Source organism: Helianthus annuus, chromosome 14 (genome assembly GCF_002127325.2).
Source record: "Helianthus annuus cultivar XRQ/B chromosome 14, HanXRQr2.0-SUNRISE, whole genome shotgun sequence".
Taxonomy (NCBI): Eukaryota; Viridiplantae; Streptophyta; class Magnoliopsida; order Asterales; family Asteraceae; genus Helianthus; species Helianthus annuus.
In genome coordinates, this window is record NC_035446.2 from 6,906,408 (window position 1) to 6,921,978 (window position 15,571).

At 41.5% G+C, this 15,571-nt stretch overlaps 2 protein-coding genes across 2 annotated transcripts; both read right to left on the bottom strand.

Annotated features, from left to right (window-relative positions):
• Positions 1-166: 166 nt before the first annotated feature.
• On the bottom strand, positions 167-3,340 carry LOC110906376. The gene is made up of 6 exons (XM_022151519.2): positions 2,138-3,340; positions 1,810-2,051; positions 1,187-1,513; positions 1,030-1,113; positions 472-657; positions 167-384 (listed from the first exon to the last, which is right to left on the bottom strand). Exons 1-6 carry the CDS (start codon positions 2,262-2,264, stop codon positions 253-255), a joined length of 1,098 nt encoding a protein of 365 aa, XP_022007211.2. The 5' UTR covers positions 2,265-3,340; the 3' UTR covers positions 167-252.
• Positions 2,409-5,900, bottom strand: LOC110906375. Its single transcript, XM_022151518.1, has 3 exons — positions 3,397-5,900; positions 3,224-3,290; positions 2,409-3,140 (listed from the first exon to the last, which is right to left on the bottom strand). The coding sequence occupies exons 1-3, from the start codon at positions 5,898-5,900 to the stop codon at positions 2,409-2,411; spliced, it is 3,303 nt and encodes a 1,100-aa protein (XP_022007210.1).
• Between the last annotated feature and the right edge of the window lie 9,671 nt (positions 5,901-15,571).

The following is a 15,571-nucleotide window of genomic DNA, read 5'->3' on the forward strand; positions in this document are numbered from 1 at the left end:
CAATAGCGGCGATATAAGTCGCCGCTAAAAGTCAATTTTTTTTTTTTTTTGGTTTTTGCTGCATTTGCAGCGTTTCCTGTTATGAACAAACCTGCCGATTTCTAATTTTTACGCAACACAAACGGACTAAATAAACATAATGCTTTAGGTACTAAAATCGCATAAAACATTTCCATACAATAAACATCCTAAAAAATCGCAAAAATAACATCCTAAAAAAAATATCCGTACAAAATAACCGGAAAAAAGGATTCAAGTTAGGTCGTCATCGTCATACTCATCGTCATACTCATCGTCGGGTGCGACTTGCTTTCCCCTCGCCGCAAGAAAGGATTCAAGTTGGTTTATGAACGCCGGACTTTGGAACAAAGTCGAAACGTATTCCTACATTAACACATATCAAACCCAATATTATTAGCAAAAACATATAGTTGGTTTACTATATTTTTGAAGTCAAATTGTATAGTTTACCTCCGAAAACGGTTGTGCGGTTTGAGGTTGCGCATTACAAGTGTTCGATGGCGTATTCGAAGGTTTAGGCCCAAGCCCCCGGAACCATCCGCGTCGATCACCCAAAACGTTTTGAAACGCGGCAACCTCATTCGGCTGGTTAGAACCGCTGCTTTCTCCGCCCATAATCTCGCGTTCTAGATTAAGCTGTATTTTACGAAGATGATTAAATATAAATACAAATAGAGTAAATTACAACTGGTTTCCTTTACGTTTCTACCATATTACAACCGGTGTCCTTAAACTAAAGATATTACAGGCTCCGTCCTTTATGTTATTAGTTTTTAACACCCTATGTCCTTTAGTGCTAAACTAGTTTAATTTTGACAACAAATTGACCCATTTTTAACTGCATTTAACAGCAATCCAAACCCCCCCTTTTTAACAGCAATTCAAACCCATTTTTTACAGCTTTGACTCTGTAATATCTTTAGTTAAAATGGTACAAACGTAAAGGACATCGGTTGTAATTTACTCATATAAATATAAATATATATATATATTTAGATAGATACTTACATAATTCTGCTCGGCTACCGGGTCAACAAAATTCCCATCTTTATCGGTGTGAGTTTTGCGGTACGTATCAAGACGTTTCAAACCCTATTTAACATTAAAATTTAGATGAGACGTTAAATAAACATAAACATACAAACATACACATATAAAACATTACATGTTTGTAGGCGGTGCTACTGTATGATGATGTACCCCCACGGTTTGGGAATTTTTGAAGTTGGCGGACTCTTGCGTTTGCCTCACTTCTTGCAATATATTTGGGGTCCAAGAAGTGATCAATTGTTTTCAGCCAATTTTCATGAGGCATGTCCTTGGGGTGGTGTGCCCTTGCACGTTCGAGATCGTTATAACCTCCATTGTCACGAAATTCTCTCTTAGCGTAGTTCTTGCGGTCGGAGTACCGCTTCATAAGCACTTGTCTAATGCCGCCTTTTAAGTCGCACGCCTCCAAATCCTGTTCAACTTCATCGAAATTGAAACTCTCCTAGGAATTAAATACAATTGTTAAAACATTATATAAAAACGTTAAAACATTAACCTAGCGTTTACGGTTGCAAACGCAGCAGCAAACGGGTGTAAAAACACAGCCGTTTGTTGCTGTGTTTGCAGCCGTTTAACGGCGCGTTTACGGCTGCAAACGCATCAGCAAACGGCTGCGTTTTTACACCCGTTTGCTGTTGCGTTTGTAGGCGTAAACGCGCCTTTAAACGGCTGCAAACGGCTGCGTTTTTGCACCCGTATGCAGCCGTTTAACACCAATAAATGGCCTAACTTATTTACCTTTAGGTGGTTCATCACGGCCTCCTTATAAGGAGTCGGAACTTTCCCCCAACCTATTCTATCAAAAGGGATGGTCCGCCACATGTATAAACCCGCCTCGCGTGAAAATAAGTCGCTCGGTTCACCAACAGGGGTATACGTTACATCCCTGTCGAATGTAAGAGAGACACGCCCACCCCTTTTGACCATCCGGCGAAGCTTTTGATTCTTGGCTTTCCCCCTAACTTTCCTTGGGGGAACCGCTGCAATTAAAATAAAATTAAATATAATTAGTGACATCATTTATAATAAATGTAATAAAAGTACTAAATAATAATTGATAACTTACCGTCAATCTCATGCGTCCCTCTCCGAAAAGGATCCGGATTTGGTGGATCTCCAGCTCCGTCTCCCCCATGTTCTCGGGGCATCACATCCGCCATCAGGTAAACAAATACAAACCACAAAGATAACATATTTCCTAAAAAGTTACAAATGTTAAAACAAGCGTATCAAATAGAAATTAGTAGAAAGTACAACAAGTTTAACTAATATGCAGATAAATATTTCAACAAGTGTTTTTCAAATACTAACTAATATAAATTACAACAAGTTTTCTCTTAATCAAACTCGATGTCATAATCGGGATCGTCCTCATCAGCATCAGTCTCGACCTCCAACACTTCATCGACGGTAGTCGTTGGGGGACCAACTTCAGTTGCAGGCTCACCTGAAGTAACATGAGAAGACCCAATTTGAAAGTACTGGGTCAGGTCGATGACAAGTGGACAGTCAGATGAAGAGTTGTTGTGGACAATGTCAATATCTTCTAAGTCGTCATCAGCATTTTTAACCGGCTCGACGCGGTTATCATTTAATGGTCGATCCCAAATTTTTCGATGATTAATGTTCTCGACTACCCATCTAGGTTTATTTTTTTTGTTTCGAGACGGTTCTTGGATGAAGAACACTTGTTTGGCTTGCGAAGCAAATATGAGTTGATCATCTTTGTCCCATTCATGTTCAGTGCTTATACTGGTGATATTATTGTCATACTTTACACCCCTTCGAGTATCAAACCACTTGCACCGGAATAGGACAGTAGAATAACCATTTGTATAATTCAACTTAATAATTTCTTCTAATTGGCCATAAAATTTCACACCGTTCTCTCCGACCACTTCTACCCCAGAGTTTTGCGTTGCGCGTTTTGCATCACGTTCAAGTGTCATAAACCTAACACCGTTGACTATGCAACCAGCGTAAGTTTCAGCATTTATTTTCGCACCAATTGAAAGGGCATACAACTCTGGGTGGAATTCTAGAGAATTTTGTGTTTTCATCGAATGGACCTAACAAATATAGAGTAAGAATGCTTGTTATATATGTATTACCTATCCGATGTAGAGTAATGCGTGTTATATATGTTTTATACCTTATTAAGAAACCACTCCGGAAATTTCGTTTTAAGATCATCTTGGGGATGTGTAGATATGAACTCACTACATTAATGACAAATATAAGCAACTAAGAAAGAGAAAATAGTAATTAACATAAACATATTGCGAAAAGTAAAGATAGGAACACTCACTTCATGTACTCCCTGACTTCTGCGCAGTTATCGAGAACAAACCATTCCATCTTGCTTTTTTCAGTGGTTGAAAGATATTTGCTCTTCGTTGCGCTTGTCGGACGACATTTAGACTCAAACACCCAAAACTTACATTTTCAACAACAACATCCTCGTTTCTATCTGGGCGATTGAACTTAGTCTGAACATCTTGAAGATACATTGAACAAAATGTTAGAGCTTCTTCAAGCACATAACCTTCAGCTATACAACCTTCCGGCCTTGTCGGGTTTCTGACATACTTTTTTAGCTTTTTCATGTACCTTTCAAATGGATACATCCATCTGAAAGCTACTGGACCTCCCGCAATCGCTTCATCAGGTAAATGCACAAGTAAATGAACCATAATGTCAAAAAATGCCGGAGGATAGATTATCTCTAACTTGCATAGGATGGTAAGAATGTCATCCTTTGCTTTCCTCATATCTTCAACCAATAGTGTTCTGGAACAAAGTTGCTTAAAAGACATACAAAGGTCTACCATTGGTGTAGATGTATCTTTTGTCAAAAGCCCTCTAACCCCAATCGGTATCAAACGTTGCATGAGAATATGACAGTCATGAGATTTCAACCCAGTAATGTTAGAATTGTTATCTGTCACCCTCTTGCTGATATTAGATCCAAACCCATCTGGGAGTTTAACATTTTTTATAAATTCACAGAAAAGCTTTCGATCATCGGACTTGAATGAGTACTTTGGGTGGGGGCTTAAGAACTTGCTACCCGATTGTTTCAACCACTGTGTCGGCCGGATATTTAGTTTTTGCAAGTCGTTTCGTGCGTTTGGTGTGTCTTTGGTCTTCTCATTCATTAAGAGAGTACCAAGCAAGCTGTCGCACACATTTTTCTCGATATGCATTACATCTAAGTTGTGCTTCAGCTGCAAAGAAGACCAATACTCAAGTTCGAAAAATATGCTTCGTTTGGTCCAGTTCAGCTCGAAATCTGCTCGGCTTATCCTCCCACCTCCAAAAGATGGATGCTTTCCTGGTAGACGATGAAGTAGACGATCGTGTTGAGCTTCTATGTCAGCAGGACTAAACTGTCTCGGAGGGCCTCGTGTCTCGGGTCTCCCGTTAAAGTCGAGACTTGTTCTCCATGGATGGTTGGCATCTAAGAACCGGCGATGACCAACATACACACATTTACCAGTTACACGCATTGAAGGAGTGTCTTCGTTGCAAGTCGGGCATGCCATGTAGCCCTGTCCGCTCCAACCTGATAGACTACTACGGGCTGGAAAGTCGTTTATGGTCCATAACAACGCCGCCTTCATTGTGAAGAATTCGTTTGTTGTTGCGTCTTTAGTACGTACACCTGAGTGCCACAAATGTTTAAGCTCATCCACTAACGGTCTAAGGTAAATATCCATGTCCTTCCCAGGTGATTTAGGGCCAGGAATCAACAAGGTCAACATGAATGTGGACTCCCGCATGCATAGCCATGGAGGCAAATTGTATGTGGTGAGTATAACCGGCCATGTGCTATGAGTCGAGGGTCCGTTACCGTTAAACGGATTAAAACCGTCAGCTGCAAGCCCCAAGCGAACATTTCGTGGCTCCATCGCGAAGTTTGGGTACTTCCTATCAAAGTCTTGCCATGAAGATCCATCAACTGGATGCCGCATGGTCCCATCTTCTGAATGTCCCGTACTATGCCATATCATATCTTTTGCCGTGTGTCTTGAACAATACAAACGCCGAAGTCTAGGCGTCAAAGGAAAGTATCGTAACACCTTGCGAGCTACCTTCGTGCCTTTTGTGTCCTTATCGACCCAACGACTCTCATTACAAACGGGACAATTTTGCAATGACTCGTGTTCTTTCCAGAAGAGAGCACAATCATTTACGCACGCGTCTATCATCTCATAATCCAAACCAATCTTCTTAAATTTCTTCTTAACTACATAATGCGTAGGGGGAATCTTGTTGCCTATTGGCATTGATTCTTGCAAAATCTTTAGTAGACCATCAAATGAAGTATTTGTCCAATGGGACGTCTCCTTTAGATTCATAAGCTTTGCTAAGAAGTCAAGGGTAGAAAACTTGGTACAACCAGGATATAATTCAGATTCAACATCCTTTATTATGTCTTCAAAATCGTCATCAACACCGTTAGATTCTCCACCCGACATCTCCAGGTTACGATCTGTATCTTCTTCCATACGCTCCCCCCTAATGTCTTCAATAACGTTTTCCATACCCTCCTGTGGCACAACATTATCTACTTCTACAACTGCAGGCCGAGATTTTTCGCCGTGATAGTCCCACTTTATGTAGTCTTTCCAAAAAACCATACGCCCCAAATGGAGTTTCATTTTTGTGATGGTTGTTAAGCCGGAACATTTACATTTGGAACATGGACATCTAACTTCATTATGGTTGGGGAGCACTCTTTCGCACATCGCGATAAAAGACCTGAGTCCTTGCTGGTAGTGAGCTGATTGAAGTGGGGAATCAATCCAGCTTTTATCGATAGGCATTATGCAACTGAAAGATAATTTAATTTAGGGTTTGCAAGACAAGGGTAGGCTGCTAAACCCACTTTTTGAACACTTTATCTCATATATGAATGTGTATTACATGGTTGTTTGTTTAAGAAAAATTCGGCAGCATTTCCTCTTAGCTCCCAAGTATATATGTAAGAATATATATACCCGAGGAGCAAAGAGAAAATGATAACCGAATCCTTCTTAAACAAACAATCATGTAATACACATTCACATCCTAAATGAGATAAAGTATTCAAAAAGCAGTCCCAAATTAAACGGGGACAACCTGAAATTAATTTCTAAATCAATTTCAGGCGGGTATTTCTAAGCTCATTATGGTTTAGGTATGAATTTTCGAAAAGAATAGAGCAAATATCATGCGGGTCAATGGGTAAAAGCTAGTTCATCATTACTTGACATGAAGTTTTGCTACTTGTAAACAGAATGTGTAGAGTTGTGTGTCACTTGTATGTTTTCGCCCCTTAAATTCTAATTATCAACCCCATGTACCTTTCAAAACATTTAATAATCTTATACACACATTTGCATGCACATAACTAGAGAAAGTCTAGTTATATGGGAAGTGAAACTTATTTATTTAATAAAAAACCATAGGACAAATAATATGGTCGAAAAAAGGTAAACAAATTGGACCAATAGCGGCGGCATATTGGATGTCGCTGCTATTAACGTCGCCACTGTTGATCGTTATTCTTGTAGTGACTCTTTTTTTACATATTTTCTAAAAAAAATGCCCAAATTATGAAGGATGTCGCGGCCAAGAATAAATTATACTACACAATAAACAAAATATACTACACACACATAAAATAAATTAAAAAAAAACAAGCATACCATTTCTTAAAGCATATGAACTATAATATACTCCTTTGACTTAATATGTATTTGCAGCTTATGACTATGCAGAAAAACTAACTATCCTTCTTTTCAAAAGTCAATTAGTCCAATTGACCACACACATATATAGAATAATAAATTTAAAAAAAAATAACAAGCATACCATTTCTTAATGTATATGAACTATAATATACTCCTTTAATTACTTAATAATTTAATATGTATTTGCAGCTTATGACTGTGCAGAAAAAGTAACTATCCTTCTTTTCAAAAGTCAATGAGTCCAATTGACCAAAAAATTAAGCTAACACACTAACACATAACTACATAAGAATACAACTTTAAATTAGCCTTTTCCCACACACGGATGCATATACACTAAGCTTTTTTTTTATTTTACAAATTGTACAAATATAAAAAATATAATTCTAAACATAGCCATATTGAACTAAAACTTTAGGGTTTCAAGACTACCTCACACAAAAGCTGCACAGGAACAATTGGACTAACGCACCGCACAAAACTCTCCAAGTTACACTACAAGAAAGTCGATTAATAGCGGCGACAAAAGTCGCCGCTAATAGTCCGTTTTGTCGCCGCTAAAGCTAATAGCGGCGACATGTCTAAGAAAACTTGTTGTGATATTTGATAAAATGTATAAATATGAAGCCATCCTTATTCACCATCTCTAAGAAAACTTGATATTTAGTACTGTAAATGATATATATCACAGAAAACTACATTGAGAATGTAAAAATATGAAGCCATCTTTATTTACCATCTCTAAGTAAACTCACTTATGTTGGATATACAATTCAATTTTCAAAAATATTTATACTGAAACTTTTTTTTTTAAATTAACTGAACTAAGTATCAAAGATAAACTAAATTATGGATTAAATAAGGGTGTAATTTCTTGATTTGCAGGTAACCTAACACAATCCATTTGTATACAACTTCAATTCAACTATCTAAAGGTAGATTTTTTTACAAAGAATACTTGAATTAATTAGTTAGAACATTAATTCCTACATTGCAAAGTGTGGCTGGACTAAAAACAAAATATGGACGAGGAGAAGAGGAGACAAAACGAACCTTGTTATGCACGAGGAGAAGAGGTGTTGACGGTGGTGGCCGAGGAGACGTGGTGGTGCCGGTGGTGGCCGAGGAGACAAGACGGCGCCGGTGGAGACGTGGTGGTGCCGGTGGTGGCCGTGGAGACAAGACGGCGCCGGTGGAGAAACTACATACCAAGAACCATGAAATTAACAACCTATATAACAAAATACACAAAAAAAATCAACATAAAACTCACCGTGGCTGCCGAAATTGCTAGGGTTTCTTCGAGTTTTTCGTTCACCGGAGAGAAGTGGAAAGATTTGGGGGAAAGTAGGTGGAGGGAAGTATTGGCGCTGGTTTTATTCGTCGGCCCAATAGAGGCGACATCCTGTCGCCGCTATTGGTGGAATCTGTCGCCGCTATTAGTCTGGGGAAACCCCAGCCGTTGGATGATGCTATGAATCGTGTGGCTAGGGTTTAACAACGACACCGGATTGCGGATTGGACCAATAGCGGCGACATATTGGATGTCGCCGCTATTAATGTCGCCGCTGTTAATCAAAATTCTTGTAGTGTGGGGGGTGCTCCTTGTTACTACTCTCCGGCGTGAGAATCAGTAATTTGCTTGTGAAGCAAGGTGTGTGATAGTAGTAGTGAGAGAGCTGATAAGCGATACCTCAAACCTGGTTCTGGATGGGTATTTATAGCCGAGGAGTGAAGGAGGGTAATTGAGTGGCTAGACTAACAACGCGCCGCCCTTATGCAGGTGTGTCAGGCTTGTCGGTCGCGGAGGTGAAGTCACGTCCTACTGCGGTGTCAGTCTGTTGCTTACGTATGGGCTGGCATGCGACTGTCATTGGTGCCACTTCCACTGTGATGTCAGTCCCACTTGCCTCGTAGGCAGGATGCGGTGCCGCGCCGCATCGCTGCTTGCGGTAACTGTTGTTGTTTCCGCGTTCTCACTCAGGCCAAGACTGTGGGATGCGGTGCCAGGCCGCATCGCCACTTGTGGTGACTGTTGTTGCTGTCCAGATCCCTTGTCGTGGCGAAAATGTTCATAAGATGCGGTGCTAGGCCGCATCGCTATGTGTACACCCATTTTCATACACAAGGTAAGTCTTCTCATCACTTGACATATTAGATTCGACCGCTGTGTTCGCGCGTGCCCGCACGGACACAGATAAGTTCTTGCCGGTGGGGGTTTTTGATAAGGGTAATGGTCATTCGCGGCCATGCTGGTGTGAGATCTGGGACCATACCCCTTCAAGTCCCCCCAGTCTAGTGTTGTTTCCTCATGCAAGTTGCATGTGGGAGGAATACTGGACTATGAGGTCAAGTAGGTACTTTGGAAGTTGGAGATGATTCTAGGCCAGACTGGTGGCTCCTGCTTCAAGTAAATCAAGCTCGGGATCCGGTAGAGTCGTGTGACGTCTCTTCCATACCGGTGAGCAAGTTCCGCCTGATGCGGAATTCTCAGCCGAGGATTTTGATCCGGTAGTATGGTCTACCTTTTTCTGATGTCATCAGGGTTGGTTGCCACCTGTTGGTGTGTCGAACCAACCTTTGAGACCGTGACTGAAGATGTCAGTGGCCGCAACTCTAGTTGTAACCTCTGCGGTAGCGGATGCAATGCTGTAAGTGCCTTGCTCTCGCTTTATGTTTATCAACTAGACATGGAACGATGATCCCTATTTTGTGGGGTGTTCATGTTCTTCTAGTTTAGCTCTCAAGTAACTGCACGTCCTTTACGGTTACCTCCTCTTATGTATGCGTCACGCAGACCACACGCAGACGTTTGACCTCTTTTGGGTGCAGATATGGACTACCCTCTTCTAACATCTTCTACATCTTTTCCTAATATCACAAAACACACGTCTTCAAGAAAACCCTAACCCCTCCTCCACACCTCTCCTCCACCACCCTCCTTCTTCCCTCCCCGAGACAGAACTCCAACGCCTACGTCAGGCAGAGCCTCGACAGTCGTTACGGAGCACTAGATCAATCGGGCAGCGTATCTAATACGTAACCGGGGGTTATGATACTTAAATCGAGGCAGAGCTTCACTATTTTAGTGGGTATAATACCCGATATTAGTTCTATAATTCAGAAATTGAGAGAGAAGCACGAGATTTGAACGACGAAAATGAAATGCCGATCGTTCCAATTTTTAGGGTCTGGTCTCGAGTTCCTCGCGCCTCACGAAAGAGACCACAAGGGTCTTCGCGACCCGCGAGCTAGGGGGTGTAGGGCGTAGCTTGGTCGAATCAGAAGTGTAGGTTTGACACGATGCTGGCACGTGGCAGCTCAGGGTTTCGTCTGGTGGCACTAGGTCGCTCCCCGCGACAGACCATTAAATTTTGTTTTTATTTTATTTAATAAAATTAAAGGTATTCGGGACAGATTTTCGTATACGGGGTGTATTTTAGGACGTATAGGGGTGTTCTAAATATTTTAGGAGGGTTGTTGTCACACCCTCAAAATCCACACGCGGAGTATTACCGCGAGGCGTGTGACGACCAGGATCTTAGCCACTAATTATTTTGAACGGATTAGTTATGGTTATAAACATTAGCGTAATTAGTGACCTAATTTAAATTTTTCAAAACAGAGTTTAAGTTCACAGCGGAAAGGGGAAGAAAACTTATCATAATTGAAACCGCAAGTTTATTAACATGTTACTTACGAACCACGCACTCCATCCGATTGCAACGTCCGTCCAAAGCTGTATCGAGCAACCTGCAAAGCATGCAGTAGAGTGTCAACATAATGTTGGCGAGTTGACGTGTTTGCAGTTTTCCAGTTTTAATTCCAAAAACTTGTTTTAATCAGTCAATTTACCCGTTTATACATGCCATGGGGAGCTACCCCAAAAGTTAGCGACTAAACTGTTTTTCCAATACCGAACACTAGGTAACCGTTGCGTTTCCGCAGGATGCCCCAATGTCAATGTTCTATCATCATTGACGGATGCCTGAGTACATTAGTTCACGCCCGATCCCATACGCGGGCACGGTGTGAGGCTGGTAAAACCTAAATAGCGCTATCAACTAATAACCCGTTCGCCTGGCCCCGGCGACTAATCGGTATTATGTAGTAGGGACTTGAGTGATAGAGTTTCGTTTAGTGTCGTTTGTTGCAATCCGTATAAACAGTAATTAACTAAAGGTTCCCAATAACAAGGGAAGAAAAGTAAGTTGTATCCCTCACCGGGGATATTGTTGTTACCCGTATCCCACACAAGGAGATAGAAATACCGCATCCCTCACAAGGAGATAGTAAGCAATTCCAACCCAGTAAAAGTTGTTTCGTTCCGTTTCCCAACAACCGGGAACGCATGCTTTAAGTAAAAAGTAGTGAACTCACCTTTGCTTTGCTCGGTAGTCAATTTACTTGTGTTACGTTGGTCAACCATACCCTATTATGGTTATTAATATCCATTAGGTTCGTAAGCAAGTAATGTCACGTATAAAGTACACGCATCTAACACGTAGCACGCATGTTACATTGTTACCCTATACGTTATTGGGTTTGTCCTAACATACGAGCAGTTAAACAGTTAACAGTAACACACAGTCCAAAACATGATATCACATTGTGCAGCCCAATAACGAAGTAGAGTGGTCCAGTCGAGACAAGGTGGTCTCGACTCGAGACTATGAGGTCTCGAGTCGCAACCCAGCGATTTCGAGTTGCTGCCGAAGATCTCGAGCTTTGCATTTCTGAGTCGCAACATTGAGGTCTCGAGTCAGCCTTGAGTCGAAATCAGGAGATCTCGAGTCGCAACTGTGCTGGTCTCGGCTCCTGGAGCGCCTTGTCTGGTTGATGGTCTCGAGTCGCAACACTGAGGTCTCGACTCGTTCCATGTTGATGCTTCTAGAATTATCAGAATAGTACTATCCAATCAAAATTCATAAACATCTACTATCCAATCAACTTTCACTAACATGTTTCCAATTTTCTTATACTTACCAATCAGATCAAATGCATGTATTTTCAAATATTTCACCACATATTCAAACAGTTAACATTAATTCTTCTTTTCGAATCCACATACAAAATAGTCAATACATTAATCCTTCTAGGCATAGATGCTTTTACCTCTTATTTATACCAAATCCACCAATAAGTCAGTACCATGACAAGGACCACCAAAGATGTAACTAGAAATCTTATTCAGACCAAGAATCACAAATTTATATATTATCAAATTCCACAATCTATTACCCTAATCTTACTATTTTCGAAATCACTTAAAAACCATCAGACATATTTAGAGTTTCTTATCATTATCAGGTACATCACACACTATAGCAGTTGATGTTCGAACATTCTAAATGCCCCCTTTTTTATTTCCATTTACACTAAAATTCTACAATTAGATACATGTTCACAGATTTGTTCAGCTATACATATCGGTCCATATGTTGATACCACAAGCAAAATCTAATAAATCTGAATTGGACTCGTAACCACTTTCATTTTTCAAATCAAGCAACTAAAACAGATCTCAGATAACAAGATTTTCTATCACTGATTCATGACCACATCCTCTAATACTACACAGTTAACCAATATGTATTATATTTCAATTCACCAATAAAAAATGTTTACAAATAATAATCACAAGACTATTATTTGGCCAAGAACCACGAAAAGCATATAAACACAGCCTATAAATACTGACCAATCGATTTACGGGTTGAATGGGCCCTCCGCTGCCGTCAGCGTTTCTGTCACCGGCGTTACTGGTTCGTCAGGGAGCCACAACCAAATCATCGTCATCACCTCAGCTCCCCCCTTCATTTCTGTCTCTTCAGTCCCGAGCCACCACCACCACCGTAGCAGCTGCCAAATGTCTCCGACCCACAACCATGTCGTGAGGTGTATGTGTGCGATGTAGGGTAATGGTGTGTAGATATGTGGGTGTGGAGGTGTGAGTGGGGAAAATGATGACCGAAGTACAGAGGGGTTTATGTGTGCGTGTGGTAGCCGGAGAGGGTCGTCGGAGTCCTCTGATTGCACACAAGGTGTGCGGTTGTGAGAGAGTGAAAGGGAGAAGAGGAGTGGGTCGGGTGTTGTGTGAGCTCGCCAGGAAAGAAGGGAAGTGCTGGAGAGAAGCTGACCGGGGAACAAAGGGTGTCGGAGATTGCCGGAATCCGGCTCCGGTCGTCGATCGGAAATGAGAGGGAACAAGGGTGGATCTGATCTCTTGTTTGCGGCTGGTATGCTTCTTTGTAGGGTTTTTTTTTTTTGGGGGGGTTCTTATAAAATAAGGGTGGGTTTTATAAGGTATTTAAATAGGCTAGGGTTTTAGGTTTAGGTTAGTTGGGTTGGGCCTGGCCCAAGAGTGTGAATCTGTTTAAACGACTACGCGCTCAAACCAATTGGCCCCATTAAAATTAACTAACACGTATATAATTAAGGCTTTCGTCGCGGATTATTATTTCGTAAATAATAATAATATTTATTATAAGAGTGATATTAATATATACATGTGTTACTAAAATGCCCTTCTCTCGACAACGAGAGTACGGGTTGTCACATTCTCCCCATGTTACCGGAATTTCGTCCTCCAAATTTAGGCAACAGTCAAATGATACGCTCTATGTGTATATACAGACTCTATTACCATTAGTAGATACAAGCAGTTTCACGAAAGTCCACAGAATGAACATGTAAGCCACATAGTACATACAGTCACGTAGCACGTAAAAATCACATAGCATTAGATTCACAAAGTCGTAAGTATCTCACACAGTACGAATTTTCACAAACTTAAATATAACATCTAAGAAACGTACAGGAAAACTCGAAGTGTCACATTATCCCCAAGTTCAAGAAATTTCGTCCCGAAATTTAGCGCGCAACCACTGACAAGCTAGTGTGTTTAAATGTTTCCGTAGGGTGTCACATCGCCCCCTGTTGGTTTGAAATTTCTTCACAAAATTTGGCGGTAGCTTCAGTGCTGGAAGTAATGTTTGTAACCAACTGGGGATACATGCGCGTCATCTGATTTTCCCATTACCATGTAAACTCTGGGCCACGGCGTGAGTTCCATCGAACTCGGTCTGTTGGTTACACTATGCTCGAGGGTTTTGTTTTTCCTGATCCTCGATCTCAATTGGTTTCTCAACAAAGCGTAGTTTGTTGCTGATCACGGGTTCCTAAAAGGAACAACGAATGTTTCATCTGACAAACACTTCTTCAGATTAGGCACGCGAAAGACGTTGTGTACCGCATTCAGCTCTTCAGGCAGGTTTAGTCTATAACAACCTTACCGATCCTCTCGGTAAATTTTGAACGGTCCAACATATCGCGGATTAAGTTTGCCCAGTTTGTCAAAACGTACCACACCCTTCCAGGGTGAAACTTTAAGTAGAACCCAGTCTCCGACTCGGAGTTCTAGAGGTTTCCTATGCTTATACGCGTAGCCTTTCTGACGGTCTGGAGCTGCCGCCATGCGTTGTCTATTCTGGGCAATCCTACCCGCTGTGTCAAGTGCAAGTTCTGGGCCGGTAATTTGGCTTCCGCCCAACACAGAGGTGACCGGCATCTGCGTCCGTGCAATACCTCAAATGATGCTGCCTGAATGCCAATACGGTAGCAGTGGTTGGAAGAGATTCTACAAAGGGAAGTGTCACTCGTGTCCAAGGACTATAATACATGTTCTCATCATGCGTTGGAGTGTTTGGATGGTGCGTTTGGCCTGACCATCTGTTTGCAGGCGATAAGTGGTGCTCATGCCTAACTGTGAGCCAAAGGTTTTTGTATTCAGTCTGAGACAAATCGAATACAGAACGTTGGTTTCGATCAAAAGTGATAGAAGTTGGCACTCCGTGCCCCACAGCTAGTAGATGGTTGTAGGTTCGGAAATTTATCGGTTTCTTTGGTTGCGTGTTGTTACTAGCAGACATTTCACCAATGCCTTGGATAGGATAGGATAAGATAGAAGCACCTCGTAGAATATCTTCTAGTTGTTGGAGTTGCGGATATTTGAGCTTCTCTCAAATGCTAGGTGATGCTCTTTCGAGTTTAATCCCTGGTGGGTTGCGTAAACGGTCGAGGAAAGCGGGCTTTGCGACATTAAAAGTCGCGCGTTGGAAACTTAGCGCAAGACGGTTTGAGTCGTAGAAGTACCAGGGTAAAGCGGAGGAGTCGTTCGGACTACCTCGGGTTTTCGGAGTAGGTTCAGATGTCGTCGAAAGAAACAAGCATTGAATTTTGACAAGATGGAATAAATTCGAGTGTCGTAACTAGGTGTTGACCGAATCGAGTCCGACGAACAGTGCTTGTGATACCTTTAACCTCCAAGGTATCCTTGACTCGTTGCTCCAACGAGTAATCGTTCGTAAAAAGTATTTCATCCGACAGAGATTTGCGAATAATAAAATAAGATAAGGATTGTAAGATTAGTGAAACATTACATCATGAATCACGAAAATGTGAGAGGGGAAAACGAAATCAAGGCGTTCACTTGAGACAAGGTGCAACGGTCTTGGGATTGACAGTAAGGGTTCATCTGTTGCCATTGCACCCACTGATCGTACACAAGTTGTATGTGGTTAGAATAAAGAACGTTGCTTGCCTGATGAGGGGTGTTACGTCGAAGTGGTTAGCACAATAAGAAGTAGCTAGAGAGGGATGATCGTTGCGCAGATTTGTAGGTTTCAGGTTCTACTGAGACGTCCGCCAGGATGTGGTTTCTCAGGTCGGTAGAAAATCAAATTCGAGTGAGTTGTTCTAAG